Here is an 18,459-nt window from a genome sequence, read left to right as displayed (position 1 = left end):
AATAAAAAAATATATATTTACTAAGGGGCCAGGCAGTGCCACCCCTGATTAAGCACACACACTAGAGTGGGCAAGGATTCGGGTTGAGCCCCTGGCCCCCACCTGCAGGGGGGAAGCTTCACGAGTGGTGACACAGGCCTGCAGGGGTCTCTCTCCATCTCTAGTTCTCCTTCCCCTCAATTACTCTCTGTCTCTATCCAGTCATAAATAAGATTTACTAATAAGAGGAGGAGAGAGAGACAGAGGCTCCCTTGAGCACAGGCGATGCCCGGGATTGAACTCGGGACCTTATGCGTGAGAACTGGATACTTTATCCACAATGCCACCTCTGGGACCAATCTCTTCTAAAGATTTATTTTTTCATTGCCACCGGGGTTATTACTGAGGCTTGGTGCTGGACTACCGAATCCACTGCAAACAGACTCTCCTGCTTGAAGCTCCAAAGTAAGTTATTTGTTCGTGAGAGAGAAGCATAGCCTCCCTCTGACACATAAGACGCCAGGATCAAAATTGGAACCTTGGGAGTCCGGCAGTAGCACAGCGGGTTAAGCGCAGGTGGTGAATAGCGCTAGGCCGCGTAAGGATCCCGGTTGGAGCCCCCGGCTCCCCACATGCAGGGGTGTCGCTTCCCAGGCGGTGAAGCAGGTCTGCAGGTGTCTGTCTTTCTCTCCCCCTCTCTGTCTTCACCTCCTCTCTCCACTTCTCTCTGTCCTATCCAAGAACAACAACATCAATAATAACTACAACAATAAAACAACAAGGACAACAATAGGGAATAAATAAATAAAAACTTGGATCTCAAGCTGGAAAGATCAATTTATCTGCTGTGTTACCTTCCTGACCCTAAGTAAGTTTTTTTTTTTTTTTTTTGACACCTGCAGACCTGCTTCACCGTCTGTGCTTGTGCTTGCGCCACCTGCGCTTAACCCGCTGCGCTACAGCCTGACTCCCCCTAAGTAAGTTTTTTAAAAAATATATTTATTCCCTTTTATTGCCCTTGTTGTTATTGTTACTGATGTCATCGTTTTTGTTGCATAGGACAGAGAGAAATGGAGAGAAGAGGAGAAGACAGAGAGGGGGAGAGAAAGACAGACACCTGCAGACCTGCTTTACCGCCTGTGAAGCGACTCTCCTGCAGGTGGGGAGGTGGGGGGCTCGAACCGGGATCCTTACACCGGTGCTTGTGCTCTGCACCATGTGTGCTTAACCTGCTACACTACCAACTCCCTTTTTTAAAATTTTATTTTAAATAATAGAGGTGGGGAGGCTGAGTGCTGGTGTGCTTTGTGCCATGTGCACTTAATCCGCTTCGATACCACCCATTTCCCATAAGTTAAAAAAAAAAATTAAGTCGAACCCCGGCTCCCCACCTGCAGGGGAGTCGTTTCACAGGCGGTGAAGCAGGTCTGCAGGTGTCTATCTTTCCTCCTCTCTGTCTTCCCCTCCTCTCTCCATTTCTCTCTGTCCTATCCAACAATGACAACAACAATAATAACTACAACAATAAAACAACAATGGCAACACATGGGAATAAATAAATAAAATAAATATTTTTAAAAAATTAAGTTATTTTTATTTATTGGATAGAGACAGCCAGAAATTGAGAGGAAAGAGGGAGGGAGAGACAGACACCTGCAGCCCTGCTTCACCACTCATAAAACTTTCCCCCTGTAGGTAGGGACCAGGGGCTCGAAATTGGGTCCTTGTACTTTGTAACGTGTGCTCAACCAGGTGCGTCCCCAGTCCCCACCTGAAAATAACTTTTTAAAAATAAACAAAAAAACCTTTTGATGAGGTAGGGTCAGTCCCTGCATCAACCTTTTCCTTCTCCTCTTTTGCTGCCCTGCTGAACTCTGGCTTCTGATGGTAGTGCTGAGGATTGAACCTGGGACTTCAGAAACTCAGGCAGGAGAGTCTTTTTCTTAGTAACATAGTATTTACGTAATAAGAGAGATAGATGGATGGATAGATAGATAGATAGATAGATAGATGGGAGAGAGAGATTGAGACCCAAGACCAGAGCCCTGCTCAGCTCTGGCTGATGGTGGTGCTGGGGATTGAACCTGGGACTTCAGAGGCTCAATCAGGAGAATCTTTTTCTTACTATATTATTTATTTAATGAGAGAGATGATGGATCTGTAGGTAGATAGATAGACAGGGAGCAGAGAGAGACAAACCAAAGCCCTGCTCAGCTCTGACTGATGGTGGTGCTGGGGATTGAACCTGGGACCTCAAGAGTCACAGACAGGCAGAAAAGTGTTTTTCTTAGGAATTTATTATTTACTTAACAAGAGAGAACAGATGATAGATAGATACATAAACAGACAGATACGGAGGAGATAGAGAGACCAGAGTCCTGCTCAGCTCTGGCTGATGGAGGTGCTGGGGATTGAACCTGGGACCTCAGAGCCTCAGGCAGGAGAGTCTGTCTGTCTGCAGAACCCTCCTGCTGTCTCCCCAGCTCTCGGCGGCTCTTTCTGGCAGAACCATTGTGTGTCCGTGTGTGTGTTTTGCTTTTCTGCGCCCTCCCTTGCTTCCTCCCACACTCATCCTTGGTCAAATGCCTTTTCTTTTCTTTGTCTTTTCTTTCCTTTTCGGGGCGGTGGCGGCGATGGCAGGGCCTCCTGTCCCCCAGGGTGTGTGCACCCCGCCCCTGGCCGCCCCTCTCCCTCCGCCCCAGCTCCCGCCCCAACCCTCCCCTCCCCTCCCCTCCCCTCCCCTCCCCTCCCCTCCCTTCCCCCCTCAGGTCTGCAGATGCTCCGCTCACCGGGTCCCACTTGATTGACAGCCCGGCGTGCGGCCCCGCCCCCTGCGGACTCAGGCCGGAAGCGGAAGCGGCGCCATCTTGGCCGAGGGGCGGGGCGGCGCCCAGCGGGTTGGGAACGCGGCGGTGGCAGCGGGTCCCGGGTGAGCTCCGGGGTGGGCGGGCGGGCAGGGCGTGCCTGGGGGGGATGCCTGGGGGATGCCCGGGGGTGGGGGGGTCCCCGGGGTGCAGGCGATGGGATCGGGGTCCCCGGGGTGCAGGGGATGGGATCGGGGGTCCCCGGGGTGCAGGGGATGGGGTGTTGGTCCCCGGGGTGCAGGGGATGGGGTGGGGGGTCCCCGGGGTGCAGGGGATGAGGTGGGGGGTCCCCGGGGTGCAGGGGATGGGGTGTTGGTCCCCGGGGTGCAGGGGATGAGGTGGGGGGTCCCCGGGGTGCAGGGGATGAGGTGGGGGGTCCCCGGGGTGCAGGGGATGGGGTGGGGGGTCCCCGGGGTGCAGGGGATGGGATCGGGGGTCCCCGGGGTGCAGGGGATGGGGTGTTGGTCCCCGGGGTGCAGGGGATGGGGTGTTGGTCCCCGGGGTGCAGGGGATGAGGTGGGGGGTCCCCGGGGTGCAGGGCATGAGGTGGGGGGTCCCCGGGGTGCAGGGGATGAGGTGGGGGGTCCCCGGGGTGCAGGGGATGGGATCGGGGGTCCCCGGGGTGCAGGGGATGGGGTGTTGGTCCCCGGGGTGCAGGGGATGGGGTGTGGGTCCCCGGGGTGCAGGGGATGAGGTGGGGGGGTCCCCGGGATTCAGGGTTGCAGGGGATGGGGTGGGGGGTCCCCAAGATGCGGGGGATGGAGTGGGGTGTCGAGGGGTCCCCAAGGTGCCGGGGATGAGGTGGGGGGTCCCCAGGGTGCATGTAATGGGATGGAGGCCCCTGGGTGCGAAGGATGGGGCGGTCTCCGGGGTGCAGGGGATGAGGTGGGGGGGTCCCCGGGGTGTAGGAGATGGGACGGGGGGGGGTCTCCGGGGTGCAGGGGATAGGATGGGGCCTCTGGGTGCAGAGGATGGGACAGGGGGGTTTTCCCGGGGTGCAGGGGATGAGGTGGGGGGTCCCCGGGGTGCAGGGGATGAGGTGGGGGGTCCCCGGGGTGCAGGGGATGACGTGGGGGGTCCCCGGGGTGCAGGGTATGACGGGGGTCCCCGGGGTGCAGGGGATGAGGTGGGGGGTCCCCGGGGTGCAGGGGATGACGTGGGGGGTCCCCGGGGTGCAGGGGATGAGGTGGGGGGGTTTCCCGGGGTGCAGGAGATAAGGTGGGGGGTCCCCGGGGTGCAGGGGATGAGGTGGGGGGTTTCCCGGGGTGCAGGGGATGGGGTGGGGGGTCCCCGGGGTGCAGGGGATGAGGTGGGGGGGTTCCTGGGGTGTAGGGGATGAGATGGGGGGGTCCTGAGTTTCAAGGATGGGGTGGGGGGTCATCGAGGTACAGGGCATGAGATGAGGGTCCCTGGGTTGCAGGTAATGGGATGGAGGCCCCTGGGTGCAAGGCTTGAGATGGGGCTGTTGGGTGTGAAGGGGTGGGGTTGTGGTCCTCGGGGTGCAGGGGATGGGGTGGGGGTCCTCGGGGTTCAGGGATGAGGTGGAGGTCTCCCGGGTGCAGGAGATGGGGTGGGGAATTCCTTAGATGCAGAGGATGAAGTGGGGGATCCCCAGGGTTCAGGGGTGCGAGGTATGGGATGCCGGGGATAGGGTGGGGGGTCCCCGGCCACAGAGGGTGGGCTGGGATGTCCCCACGGGCAGGGGCGGATGCAGGGGGTCCCCGGGGTGCAGGGGCTGGGTGGGGAGGAGCCCTGAGGCTGGGGTGAGAGCTTCCCAGGGCGGCGGCACCACCCGGATACTTTATCTCCTGCTGGTGACCCCTCCCGGGGTCCAGGGTTCGAGCTGCCCTTGGCTCCGTCCACCTCCTTCCAGTTATTGTTGGCTTATTTATTCTTGATTTATTTTGGGGATCAACTCAGAGAAATTGACAGCAGGAGGGAAGAGAGACACCTGCACTTTCCCTCTGCAGGTGGGGACCAAGGGCTCGAACCCAGGTCCTTGTGCATGGTGACATATACTCAGCCGGGTGGTGTAGCATTGCCCAGCCCCTTTCTAGGTATTTATTTATTGGATAAAGAAAAAAAATTTTTTTTTAATTTATTTCTTTATTGGGGAATTAATGTTTTACATTCAACAGTAAATACAATAGTTTGTACATGGATAACATTCCCCAGTTTTCTGTTTAACAATACAACTATGTCATTTATCATCCTTCATGGACCTGTATTCTCCCCACGCACCCACCCCAGAGTCTTTTACTTTGGTGCGATACTCCAATTCCATTTCAGGTTTTACTTGTGTTTTCTTTTCTGGTCTTGTTTTTCAACTTCTGCCTGAGAGTGAGATCATTCCATATTCATCCTTCTGTTTCTGACTTATTTCACTCAACATGATTTTTTCAAGGTCCATCCAAGATTGGCTGAAAATGGTGAAGTCACCTTTTTTTTTACAGCTGAGTAGTATTCCATTGTGTAGATAGACCACAACTTGCTCAGCCACTCATCTGTTGTTGGACACCTGGGTTGCTTCCAGGTTTTGGCTATTACAAATTGTGCTGCCAAGAACATATGTGTACACAGATCTTTTTGGATGGATGTGTTGGGTTCCTTAGGATCTATCCCCAGGAGGGGAATTGCAGGATCATAGGGTAGGTCCATTTCTAGCCTTCTGAGAGTTCTCCAGACTGTTCTCCACAGAGGTTGGACCAATTGACATTCCCACCAGCAGTGCAGGAGGGTTCCTTTGACCTCACACCCTCTCCAGAATTTGCTGCTGTTACCTTTTCTGATGTGTGACATTCTCACAGGAGTGAAGTGGTATCTCATTGTTGTCTTGATTTGCATTTCTCTGACAATCAGAGACTTGCAGCATTTTTTCATGTGTTTCTCGGCCTTTTGGATCTCTTCTGTGGTGAATATTCTGTCCAAGTCCTCCCCCCATTTTTGGATGGAGTTATTTGTTGTCTTGTTGAGTCTGGCAAGCTCTTTATATATGTTGGTTATTAAACTGTTGTCTGATGTATGGCATGTAAAGATCTTCTCCCATTCTGTGAGGGGTCTTTTGGTTTGGGTAGTGGTTTCTTTTGCTGTGAAGAAACTTTTTAATTTGATGTAGTCCCATAGGTTTATACTTGCCTTAGTCTTCTTTGTTATTGGATTCGTTTCATTGAAAATGTCTTTAAAATTTATGTGGAAAAGAGTTCTGCCAATATTTTCCTCTAAGTATTTGATAGTTTGTGGTCTAACATCCAAGTCCTTGATCCACTTGGAATTTACTTTTGTATTTGGTGAAATACAGTGATTCACTTTCATTCTTCTGCATGTTTTAACCCATTGTTTCCAACAGCATTTGTTGAAGAGACTCTGCTTTCCCCATGTCATAGTCTGGGCCCCTTTGTCAAAGATTAGATGTCCATAGGTGTGGGGCCTCATTTCTGAGCTCTCAATTCTATTCCACTGGTCAGTGTGTCTGTTCATGTTCCAGTACCAAGCAGTTTTGATGACAATGGCCCTATAATACAGTTTGAGATCTGGGAGTGTGATGCCTCCGGTTCTGTTCTTTTTTCTCAAGATAGTTTTGGCAATTCTAGGTCTTTTCTGGTTCCAGATAAACATTTGTAGCATTTTTTCTATTCTCCTAAAAAATGTGCTTGAGATCTTGATGGGGATAGCATTAAATTTGTAGATGGCTCTGGGTAATATATTCATTTTGATGATGTTAATTCTTCCAACCCATGAACATGGAATATCTTTCCACTTCTTTGTGTCTTTTTCAATTTCTTTGAGTAGTGACTCATAATTTTCAGTATTCAAGTCTTTCACTTCCTTGGTTAGATTTACTCCTAGATATTTTATTGTTTTTGTTGCTATAGTAAAAGGAATTGATTTCTGGATTTCAATTTCTTCTAACTTAGTGTTTGCATAGAGGAATACCACTGACTTTTGAATGTTAATTTTATAGCCTGACACCTTACTGTATTGCCTGATGATTTCCAAAAGCTTCTTGCTGGATTCCGTAGGTTTTTCCATGTATACTCTCATGTCATCTGCAAATAAGGAGAGTTTGACTTCTTCTCTTCCAATCTGTATCCTTTTAATTCCTTGCTCCTGCCTGATTGCTATGGCAAGAACTTCCAACACTATGTTGAATAGTAATGGTGATGGTGGGCAGCCCTGTCTAGTACCTGATCTGAGTGGAAATGCTTCCAGTTTTTCACCATTGAGTATGATGTTGGCTGTAGGTTTGCTATCTATAGACTCCACTATCTTCAGGAATTTTCCATCTATTCCCATTTTTTGTAGTGTAGAAAAAAAAATTTGAGGTGGGAGGAGACAGCATCATGGTTCTGAAAAGAGACTCTCCTGCCTGAGGCTCCAAAGTCCCAGGTTCAGTCCCCCATAAAACAGAGCACAACAGGGCTCTGGTTACCAAAAAATAAAAAAGAGTCGGGCGGTAGCGCAGCTGGTTAAGCGCAGGTGGCACGAAGCGCAAGGACCGGCATAAGGATCCCGGTTCGAGCCTCCGGCTCCCCACCTGCAGGGGAGTCGCTTCCCAGGCGGTGAAGCAGGTCTGCAGGTGTCTGTCTTTCTCTCCCCTCTCTCTGTCTTCCCCTCCTCTCTCCATTTCTCTCTGTCCTATCCAACAACGACGGCATCAATAACAACAACAATAAAAAAAAGAAAATATATATTTGTGGATAAAAACACAGAGAAATGGAGAGGGAGGAGGAGAAATAGGGAAAGAAACAGAGAGACACCTGCAGACCGGCTTCACCCCTTGGGAAGCGTCTCTCCCAGCAAATGGGGAGCTGGGGTCTCGAACCTCTCTCCATTTCTCTCTGTCCTTTCCAACAACGATGACATCAATAACAACAATAGCAATAACCACAACAATGATAAAAAAACAAGGGCAACATAAGGGAAATAAAAAAAAAGCTTCCGGGGAGTCGGGCTGTAGCGCAGCGGGTTAAGCGCAGGTGGCACAAAGCACAAGGACCGGCCTAAGGATCCCGGTTCGAGCCCCCGGCTCCCCACCTGCAGGGGAGTCGCTTCACAGGCGGTGAAGCAGGTCTGCAGGTGTCTCTCTTTCTCTCCTCCTCTCTGTCTTCCCCTCCTCTCTCCGTTTCTCTCTGTCCTATCCAACAACGATGACAATAATAACTACAACAATAAAACAACAAGGGCAACAAAAGGGAATAAATAAATAAAATATTAAAAAAAAAAACTTCCAGGAACAGCAGATTTGTGGTACAGGCACTGAGTCCCAGAAATAAGCCTGGAGGCCAAAAAAAAAAAAAGAATTGAGAGGTGAGGGGGAGAGAGAGGGAAAGAGACAGACACTCAGACACACACCCTACAGCCCTGCTTCTCTCCAGGTGAAGCTTCGCCCATGCAGAGGGACCTTGACCCTGGGTCCTTATCCATGGTAACGTGTATGCCACTGCCCGGTCCCTCCCTGCCCGCTATTATTGTTTAATATTTTATTTTTGGAGAGAGACAGAAATTGAGAGGGGAGAGAGAGAGGCACCTGCAGCCCTGCTCCACCACTCGCGAAGCTTTCCCCATGCAGATGGGGACCTGGGGCTTGAACCCAGGTCCTTGTGCATAGAAACAGGGTGCACTTAACTGTTTATTGTGACAGAAACTAAAAGGGCAAGGAATAAGAGGGAGGGGAGTCGGGCAGTAGCACAGCGGGTTAAGCGCAAGTGTCACAAAGTGCAAGGGCCAACCTAAGGATGCTGGTTCGAACCCCGGCTCCTCACCTGCAGGGGAGTCGCTTCACAGGCAGTAAAGCAGGTCTGCAGGTGTCTGTCTTTCTCTACCCTCTCTGTCTTCCCCTCCTCTCTCCATTTCTCTCTGTCCTATCCAACAATGATGACATCTATGACAATAATAATAACAAAAAAAGGGCAGCAATAGGGAATAATTAAATATTAAAAATATTAATTATTAAATATTAAATATTAAAAATATTAAATATTAAAAATTAAGAGGGAGTTGGGTGGTAGTGCAGGGGGTTAAGCGCACATGGCGCGAAGAAGCACAAGGATCGGCGTAAAGATCCCGGTTCGAGCCCCCGGCTCCCCACCTGCAGGGGAGTTGCTTCACAGGCGGTGAAGCAGGTCTGCAGGTGTCTGTCTTTCTCTCCCCTCCTCTCTCCATTTCTCTCTGTCCTATCCAACAACAATAATAACTACAACAATAAAAACAACAAGGGCAACAAAAGGGAAAAAATAAATAAAATAAATATTTTAAAAAAGTTTTTTTTTTTTTTTTAATTTTATACCAGTGCCCTGCTCAGCTCTGGTTGATGATGGTGCTGGGGATTGAACCCAGTGAATAACTTTTCACTTTATTCATTTCAAGAACAACAGAGCAAAAGCCAGAAGCTTCTAGAACTGGGGGAAGAGGGGTGGAGGTTGATCCCAGGAAGATGGGCCAGGAGGGTCAGCAGAGAGGGTGAGGCGATTGGGGGGTGGTGGTGGTGGGATGAGGCCCAGCTCAGTCACAGAAGCTTCTAGGTGGTGTCCTGCCTGACACCCTGCTTTGGACGTCAGGGTTGGGAAGGCCTAGTCTGCCCAGGAGGGGTAGTTTCAGGACACTCCCCACCCCAGGCTGAGAGCAGAACCCACGACTGCCCATCTGGGCCCTGCTCCTGCCTGTGAAGACTATCAAGTCTTCCTCAGTCACTTTATTCTTTAAAGATTCTACTTAATTTAGAAAGAAGGAGAGAGAGAAACAGAGCATCACTCTGACATATCCAGTGCCAGGGATTGAACTCAGAACCTCATGGCCTGAGTTTTATTTATTTTTTATTTTTTTTTATAATTTATTTATTTATTGGGGAATTAATGTTTTACATTCAACAGTAAATACAATAGTTTGTACATGCATAACATTCCCCAGTTTCCCATTTAACAATACAACCCCCACTATGTCATTCATCATCTTTCATGGACCTGTATTCTCCCCACCCACCCCAGAGTCTTTTACTTTGGTGTAATACTCCAATTCCATTTCAGGTTCGACTTGTGTTTTCTTTTCTAATCTTGTTTTTCAACTTCTGCCTGAGAGTGAGATCATCCCATATTCATCCTTCTGTTTCTGACTTATTTCACTCAACATGAGTTTTTCAAGGTCCATCCAAGATCGGCTGAAAATGGTGAAGTCACCATTTTTTACAGCTGAGTAGTATTCCATTGTGTATCTAGACCACAACTTGCTCAGCCACTCATCTGTTGTTGGACACCTGGGTGGCTTCCAGGTTTTGGCTATTACAAATTGTGCTGCCAAGAACATATGTGTACACAGATCTTTTTGCATGGATGTGTTGGGTTCCTTAGGATCTATCCCCAGGGGAGAAATTGCAGGATCATAGGGTAGGTCCATTTCTAGCCTTCTGAGAGTTCTCCAGACTGTTCTCCACAGAGGTTGGACCCATTGACATTCCCACCAGCAGTGCCGGAGGGTTCCTTTGACCCCACACCCTCTCCAGCATTTGCTGCTGTTACCTTTTCTGATGTGTGACATTCTCACAGGAGTGAAGTGGTATCTCATTGTTGTCTTGATTTGCATTTCTCTGACAATCAGAGACTTGGAGCATTTTTTCATGTGTTTCTCAGCCTTTTGGATCTCTTCTGTGGTGAATATTCTGTCCAAGTCCTCCCCCCATTTTTGGATGGAGTTATTTGTTGTCTTGTTGTTGAGTCTGGCAAGCTCTTTATATATGTTGGTTATTAAACTGTTGTCTGATGTATGGCATGTAAAGATCTTCTCCCATTCTGTGAGGAGTCTCTTGGTTTGGGTAGTGGTTCCTTTTGCTGTGAAGAAGCTTTTTAATTTGATGTAGTCCCATAGGTTTATACTTGCCTTAGTCTTCCTTGTAATTGGATTTGTTTCATTGAAAATGTCTTTAAAATTTATGTGGAAAAAAGTTCTGCCAATATTTTCCTCTAAGTATCTGATAGTTTGTGGTCTAACATCCAAGTCCTTGATCCACTTGGAATTTACTTTTGTATTTGGTGAAATACAGTGATTCACTTTCATTCTTCTGCATGTTTCAACCCATTGTTTCCAACAGCATTTGTTGAAGAGACTCTGCTTTCCCCATGTCATAGTCTGGGCCCCTTTGTCAAAGATTAGATGTCCATAGGTGTGGGGGCTCATTTCTGGGCTCTCAATTCTATTCCACTGGTCAGTGTGTCTGTTCATGTTCCAGTACCAAGCAGTTTTGATGACAATGGCCCTATAATACAGTTTGAGATCTGGGAGTGTGATGCCTCCGGTTCTGTTCTTTTTTCTCATGGCCTGAGTTTTAATTTAGCTTTAGCGCCCCACCATCTGGGACCACTTTATTTATTTATTTGTCGTTCATGTTGTGATTGCCAGAGTACTGCTCAGCTCTTGACTAATAGATTTTTGTCTTTTTCTACCAGAGTCCTGCCCAGCTCTGGCGGATGGTGGTGCTAAGGATTGAACCCGGGACCTCAGAGCCTCCGGCAGGAGAGTCTTCTACCAAACCATGATGCTGTCTCCCTGACCCTGCCTTTTTTTTTTCTTGTTGATTTCTAAGAACTCTTTACATATGTGGGATTTTTTTAAGAAAAAATCTATACCAGTGCCCTGCTCAGCTCTGGCTGATGGTGGTGCTGGGGATTGAACCTGGGACCTCAGAGCCTCAGGCAGGAGAGTCTTTTGCAGAACCACTGTGCTGTCTCCCCAGTCCTTCGCAGTGCGTGTATGTGTGTGTGTGTCTACCACTTTAGGCCAAGGTTTTTCAGAGGCACAGAGATAGAGTGTGTGTGAAAGTGACCAACATGTCAAAAGCTTCCACCAATGAGATGGGGAGCCGGGTTCCAACCTGGGGGCTCCACACAGCAGAGCCCCACACTGTCTAGGTGAGCTGTCTCCCCAGCCCCTGTCCCAGTGCCCTTCTGTCTTTCCCAGCGTCCATGTGGAAAGCTCTAGAGAGGTGGAAGAAGGACCCAGGAGTCCACCACCCACCTAGCGTCACTCGGCTCCATTCGCCCAGCCTTTCCGCTCTGATCTCAGAATCCTCTCTGCGTCTCCAAGAGCAGAGACCATGCGGAAATCCCTGGTGAGTTAGTTACTTATTATTTTCCCCCTCAGCCTTTTTTTTTTTTTTCAGTTTGTTTTGTTTTGTTTAATATTTAATTTTATGTATTTATTTATTTATTTATTTACCAGAGCACTGCTCAACTCTGGATTATGGTGCTGTGGGGGATTGAACCTGGGACTTGAGAGCCTCAGGCATGAAAGTCTCTTTGCGTAACCATTATGCGGTACCCCCACCCTAATATTTATCTGTTTATTCCCTTTTGTTGCCTTGTTTTATTATTGTAGTTATTGTTATTGCTATTGTTGCTGTTGGAGAGGACAGAGAGAAATGGAGAGAGGAGGGGAAGACAGAGGGGGAGAGAAAGAGAGACACCTGCAGACCTGCTTCACCGCCTGTGAAGGGACCCCCCCCCTGCAGTGGGGAGCCGGGGGTTTGAACCAGGATCCTTACACCAGTCCTTGCACTTTGCGCCAAGTGCGCTTAACCCGCTGCGCTACCGCCCAACTCCCAGCCTTTTTTTTTTTTTTTAAATATTTGTTTATCCCCTTTTGTTGCCCATGCTGTTTTATTGTTGTTGTTATTGATGTCATTGTTGTTGGACAGGACAGAGAGAAATGGAGAGAGGAGGGGAAGACAGAGAGGGGGAGAGAAAGACAGACACCTATAGACCTTCTTCACTCACCGCCTGTGAAGCGACTCCCCTGCAGGTGGGGAGCCAGGGGCTCGAACTGGGATCCGTATGTAGGTCCTTGCACTTTGTGCCACCTGCTCTTAACCTGCTGTGCTACCACCCGACTCCCACCTTTTTTTTTTTTTTTAAGATTTTACATATTTATTCATGAGATAGACAAGGAGAGAGAGAGAGAGAACCAGACATCACTTTGGTCCATGTGCTGCCGGGGATTGACCTCAGGACCTCATGCTTGAGAGTCCAGTGCTTTATCCACTGAGCCACCTCCCGGACCACACCTAAGCTTGTTTTTTTCCTGCACATAAGAGGATTCCCTGGGACTCATCCCTGAAAGGTGAGACAGCACAGGGCAGAGTTCCGCTTCAGGGGACAGGTGTTAGCCACACGGAGCCCCAGCTATAGCCCTGGAATGGAAAAAAAATATATATATATATGTGTGTGTGACATGCTTGCATAATCTAGATTTATTTATGAGACCAATGAGAGAGAAAGAGAGAGGTAGAACCTCTTTCTGGTACATGCAGTGCTGGGAATGGAACTAGGGACCTCTTGATTGGGAGCTCTCCACCCTGCTCAGCTCTGGCTGATGGTGGTGCAGGGGATTGAACCTGGGACTTTGGAGCCTCAGGCAGGAGAGTCCACTGTCTTATCTACTGTGCCCCCTGGCCTCGACTGTTGGTGCCGCCATCTCTAATGATTTATTTTTTATTTATTATTTTATCACTATTATTATTTACTGACATTTTTTAATGATCTGTATTTATTTATTGGATAGAGACAGCCAGAGATAGAGACAGCCAGATGGAGAGGGGAGGGGGAGATAGAGAGGGAGAGAGACAGAGAGACAGCCCTGCTTCACTGCTCCCAATGCTTTCCCCCCCTTCAGGTGGTTGACGGGGGGCTCAAACCTGGGTCTTTGTACGCTGTAACATGTGCGCAGTCAGAAGCGCCATCACCCAGCCCCTTTTATTTATTTATTTATTTATTTTTGCCTCCAGGGTTATTGCTGGGGCTCAGTGCCTGCATCATGAATCCACTGCTCCTGGAGGCCATTTTTTCCCCCTTCTGTTGCCCTTGTTGTTGTAGCCTTGTTGTGGTTATTATTGTTGTTGATGTCGTTCGTTGTTGGATAGGACAGAGAAATTGAGAGAGGGGGAGAGAAAGACAGACACCTGCAGACCTGCTGCACCGCCTGGGAAGCGACTCCCCTGCAGGTGGGGAGCCGGGGTTCGAACCGGGATCCTCACGCTGATCCTTGCACTTTGCACCACCTGCGCTTAATCCGCTGTGCTACTGCCCAACCTTCCCCTTTAATTAATTTATTTATAACCAGTGCACCACTAAGTTCTGATTGATGTGTGTGGGGGTGAGGTGGGGTCGGGGGGATTGAACCTGGGGCTTACTTATATATTTTAAGTAGAAACAGACACAGAGAGAAAGAGACTATATTACACAGGTCTGGCTGATTGGTGGCACTGAGGATTGAACCTGGGATGCTGGAGATTCAGGCAGGAGAGTCTTTTGCAGAACCACTGTGCTGTGTCCCCATGACACAATCAAGGTTGTCATTGTAAAGGCCATTTCATTTCTTTTGCTAGATTCACTCCATGGCACCTTATTATTATTTTTTTTCTTTCTGTTGCTGTTGTAAGTGGCATTGTTTCCCTCAGTTCCCTTTCCTCTTCCTTATCCTCTGCAGAAAGAAAACACCATACAGGGGGCCGGGCGATGGCACAGCGGGTTAAGTACAGGTGGCACAGAGCTCAAGGACCGGCGTAAGGATCCCGGTTTGAGCCCCCAGCTCCCCACCTGCAGGGGAGTCGCTTCCCAGGCGGTGAAGCAGGTCTGCGGGTGTCTGTCTTTCTCTCCCCCTCTCTCTGTCTTCCCCTCCTCTCTCCATTTCTCTCTGTCCTATCCAACAAGTGCCGGGCTCACACACATGAGGGCCTGAGTTCAGTCCCTGGTAGCTTCTGTCTTTGTTTCACCATTTCTTTCAATTAAAAATAATTAAAAAAAAAATTTTATTTATTTATTATTGGATAGATATAGGGAGAAATTGAGACAGAGGGGGAGATAGAGAGGGAGAGAGAGAGAGAGAGAGAGAGAGAGAGAGAGAGAGAGACACCAGCAGCCCTGCTTCACCACTCGGGAAATTTTTCCCCTGCAGGTGGGAACCAGGGGCTTGAACCCGGGTCCTTGTGCACTGTAGTGTGTGCGCTTAACCAGGTCAGCCATTGCTTCTCCCTCCCCCCCACCTGCAAATTTTATTTCATTGGATAAGAGGCAGAGAGAAACAGAGAGGGAAAGTAGAGAGAGAGAAAGACCTGCTCCACTAATTAGCAAACCTTTCCCCCTGCAGGAGAGGGCCAGAGGCTGGAACCCAGGTCCTTGCTCACTGTACCATGTGACCTCAACCAGATACACCACCTCTCAGCCATTTCAGTATCAAGAGAAAAATGAGGTAAGGATCCCGGTTCAAGCCCCCTGGCTCCCCACCTGCAGGGGAGTCGCTTCCCAGGCGGTGAAGCAGGTCTGCAGGTGTCTGTCTTTCTCTCCCCCTCTCTGTCTTCCCCTCCTCTCTCCATTTCTCTCTGTCCGATCCAACTATAAATGACATCAATAATATCTACAACAATAAAACAATAAGGGCAACAAAAAGGAACAAATAAATATTTTTAAAAAGAGAGAGAAAAACGAGTGGCCGGTTGGTGGTGCACCTGGTTGAGCGCACACGTCACAACGTGCAAGGACCCGTGTTCAAGCCCCTGGCCCCCATCTGCAGGGGGGATGCCTCTCAAATGGTGAAACAGGGCTGAAGGTGTCTGTCTGTCTCTCTCCCTATGTCCTCCTCACCTGTCAATTTCTCTCTGCCTCTGTCTGATAAGTGATTAAACTATGAAAAATAAGAGAGAGGGGGGGTCGGGTGGTGGCGCAGTGGGTTAAGCGCAGGTGGCGCAAAGTGCAGGGACCGGCATAAGGATCCAGGTTCGAGCCCCCGGCTCCCCACCTGCCGGGGAGTCGCTTCCCAGGCGGTGAAGCAGGTCTGCAGGTGTCTGTCTGTCTCTCTCCCTCTCTGTCTTCCTCTCCTCTCTCCATTTCTCTCTGTCCTATCTAACAACGAACAGCATCAACAATGGCAATAATAATAACCACAACGAGGCTACAACAACAAGGGCAACAAAAGGGAAAAATGGCCTCCCGGAGCAGTGGATTCATGGTGCAGGACCGAGCCCAGCAGTAACCCTAGAGGAAATAAAAAAATAAGAGAGAGAACACATTGGTTATCCTAAATTAAAGAATGTCTTCCTCCCACCCTCCCTTTTTTCTTTTTTTCTCTCTTTCTTTTTGCCTCCATGGTTATCACTGGGGCTCAGTGTCTGCACAACGAATCCACCGCTCCTGGAGGCCATTTTTCCCATTTTGTTGCCCTTGTTGTTGTCCTTGTTGTTGTTACTGTTATTGTTGCCATTGATGTTGTTGTGGTTGGATAGGACAGAGAAATGGAGAGAGGAGGGGAAGACAGAGAGGGGGAGAGAAAGACAGACACCTGCAGACCTGCTTCACCGCTTGTGAAGCGACTCCCCCGCAGGTGGGGGAGCTGGGGGCTCGAACTGGGATCCTTACGCAGGTCCTCGCACTTCACGCCATATGCTCTTAACCTGCCCTTAACCTAAAGAATGCTTTTAAGGAGGAACCCTCCTGCACTGCTGGTGGGAATGTTAATGGGTCCAACCTCTGTGGAGAACAGTCTGGAGAACTCTCAGAAGGCTAGAAATGGACCTACCCTATGACCCTGCAATTCCTCTCCTGGGGATATATCCTAAGAAACTCAACACATCCATCCAAAAAGATCTGTGTACACATATGTTCTTGGCAGCGCAATTTGTAGTAGCCAAAACCTGGAAGCAACCCAGGTGTCCAACAACAGATGAATGGCTGAGCAAGTTGTATATATACACAATGGAATACTACTCAGCTGTAAAAAATGGTGACTTCACCGTTTTCAGCCCATCTTGGATGGACCTTGAAAAAATAATGTTGGGGAGTCGGGCTGTAGCGCAGCGGGTTAAGCGCAGGTGGCGCAAAGCACAAGGACCGGCATAAGGATCCTGGTTCGAACCCCGGCTCCCCACCTGCAGGGGAGTCGCTTCAAAGGCGGTGAAGCAGGTCTGCAGGTGTCTATCTTTCTCTCCTCCTCTCTGTCTTCCCCTCCTCTCTCCATTTCTCTTTGTCCTATCCAACAATGACAATAACAATAATAACTACAACAATAAAACAACAAGGGCAACAAAAGGGAATAAATAAATAAAATAAATATTTAAAAAAGAAAAAAATCATGTTGAGTGAAATAAGTCAGAAACAGAAGGATGAATATGGGATGATCTCACTCTCAGGCAGAAGTTGAAAAACAAGATCAGAAAAGAAAACACAAATCGAACCTGAAATGGAATTGACATATTGCACCCAAGTAAAAGACTCTGGGGTGGGTGGGTGGGTGGGTGGGGAGAATACAGGTCCATGAAGGATGATAAATGACATAGTGGGGGTTGTATTGTTAAATGGGAATCTGGGGAATGTTATGCATGTACAAACTATTGTATTCACTGTTGAATGTAAAACATTAATTCCCCAATAAAGAAATAAATTTAAAAAAAAAAAGAATGCTTTTAAGGGGGTCGGGCTGTAGCGCAGCGGGTTAAGCGCAGGTGGCGCAAAGCACAAGGACCGGCGTAAGGATCCCGGTTCGAGCCCCCAGCCAGCTCCCCACCTGCAGGGGAGTCGCTTCCCAGGTGGTGAAGCAGGTCTGCAGGTGTCTGTCTTTCTCTCTCCCCTCTCTGTCTTCCCCTCCTCTCTCCATTTCTCTCTGTCCTATCCAAGAACGCCGACATCAATAACAACAATAGTAGCTACAACAATTAAAAAAAAAAAAGAAAAAATATATATGTGGATAAAAACACAGATAAATGGAGAGGGAAGGAGGAGAAATAGGGAAAGAAACAGAGAGACACCTGCAGACCGGCTTCACCCCTTGGGAAGCGTCTCTCCCAGCAAGTGGGGAGCTGGGGGCTGGAACCGGGATCCTTGAGTGAGTGGGTCCTTGTGGTCACACAACGTGTACTTCACACAGTGCCTTACCTACCGCCCGATCCCTGCCCTCCCGCATAGAAAGAGTTGATGTACTACACGGATCACTGTGATGTCTATTTGGTCCACACTGCAAGTTTCAAGGGGGTACCTTTTGTGGGAGGTAACAGGAGATGAGGCACCTAGACTAACTGTCCTGACGTGACACGCCCCGTGTCCCTCCAGGGGATGGTGTCCTTCGAGGACGTGGCCGTGACCTTCTCGCGGGAGGAGTGGCAGCAGCTGGATGAGGCCCAGAGGACCCTGTACAGGGAGGTGATGCTGGAGGCCTACAGCAACCTAAAGACAGTAGGTGAGTGGGGAGGGCCTTCATTCTGCTTTCTTTCTTCATCCTTATTTTATTTCTTTAGGATTGAGAGAAAAGAGGGAAGATTGACGGAGGGAGGGAAGGAGAGAGGGAGGCAGAGAGACAACTGTAGCCCTGCTTCACCACTCGTGAAGGTTTCCCCCTGCAGGAGTGGGGGCTCGAATTTTGGAGACAGAGGGAGAGGCGGAGCGGGCGGTGGCGTACCTGGTGATGGGCACAGCTACAGTGCACAAGGACAAGCCCCCCTGGTCCCCAGCTTCACAAGTGGTTCACATGGGCTGTCTCTCTCCCTCTCTATCTCCCCCGCCTCTTTTTCTCTGTCTCTTTCTCTCTCTTTTTTTTAATTATTAATACCCTTTTGTTGCCCTTGTTGTCTTTTTTATTGTAGTTATTA

The 18,459-nt window shown here is 49.1% G+C and overlaps 1 protein-coding gene across 1 annotated transcript in view; it reads left to right on the top strand.

The window, feature by feature from the left end:
• The first annotated feature begins 4,626 nt into the window (after positions 1-4,626).
• The window catches only part of LOC103126351 (zinc finger protein 420-like), a 38,884-nt gene continuing 25,051 nt past the window's right edge, over positions 4,627-18,459 (top strand). Inside the window, exons 1-4 of the mRNA XM_060181611.1 lie at positions 4,627-4,900; positions 11,279-11,940; positions 14,973-15,074; positions 17,924-18,050. Of these exons, the coding sequence (XP_060037594.1) occupies positions 11,926-11,940; positions 14,973-15,074; positions 17,924-18,050 (244 nt within the window). The 5' untranslated portion in view covers positions 4,627-4,900; positions 11,279-11,925. The remainder of the gene's footprint in view (positions 4,901-11,278; positions 11,941-14,972; positions 15,075-17,923; positions 18,051-18,459) is intronic.

The sequence above is a fragment of the Erinaceus europaeus genome, chromosome 23 (assembly GCF_950295315.1).
Source record: "Erinaceus europaeus chromosome 23, mEriEur2.1, whole genome shotgun sequence".
Taxonomy (NCBI): domain Eukaryota; kingdom Metazoa; phylum Chordata; class Mammalia; order Eulipotyphla; family Erinaceidae; genus Erinaceus; species Erinaceus europaeus.
The sequence above is the reverse complement of the archived record's forward strand: the minus strand, read 5'-3'. Positions and strand labels throughout refer to the sequence as shown.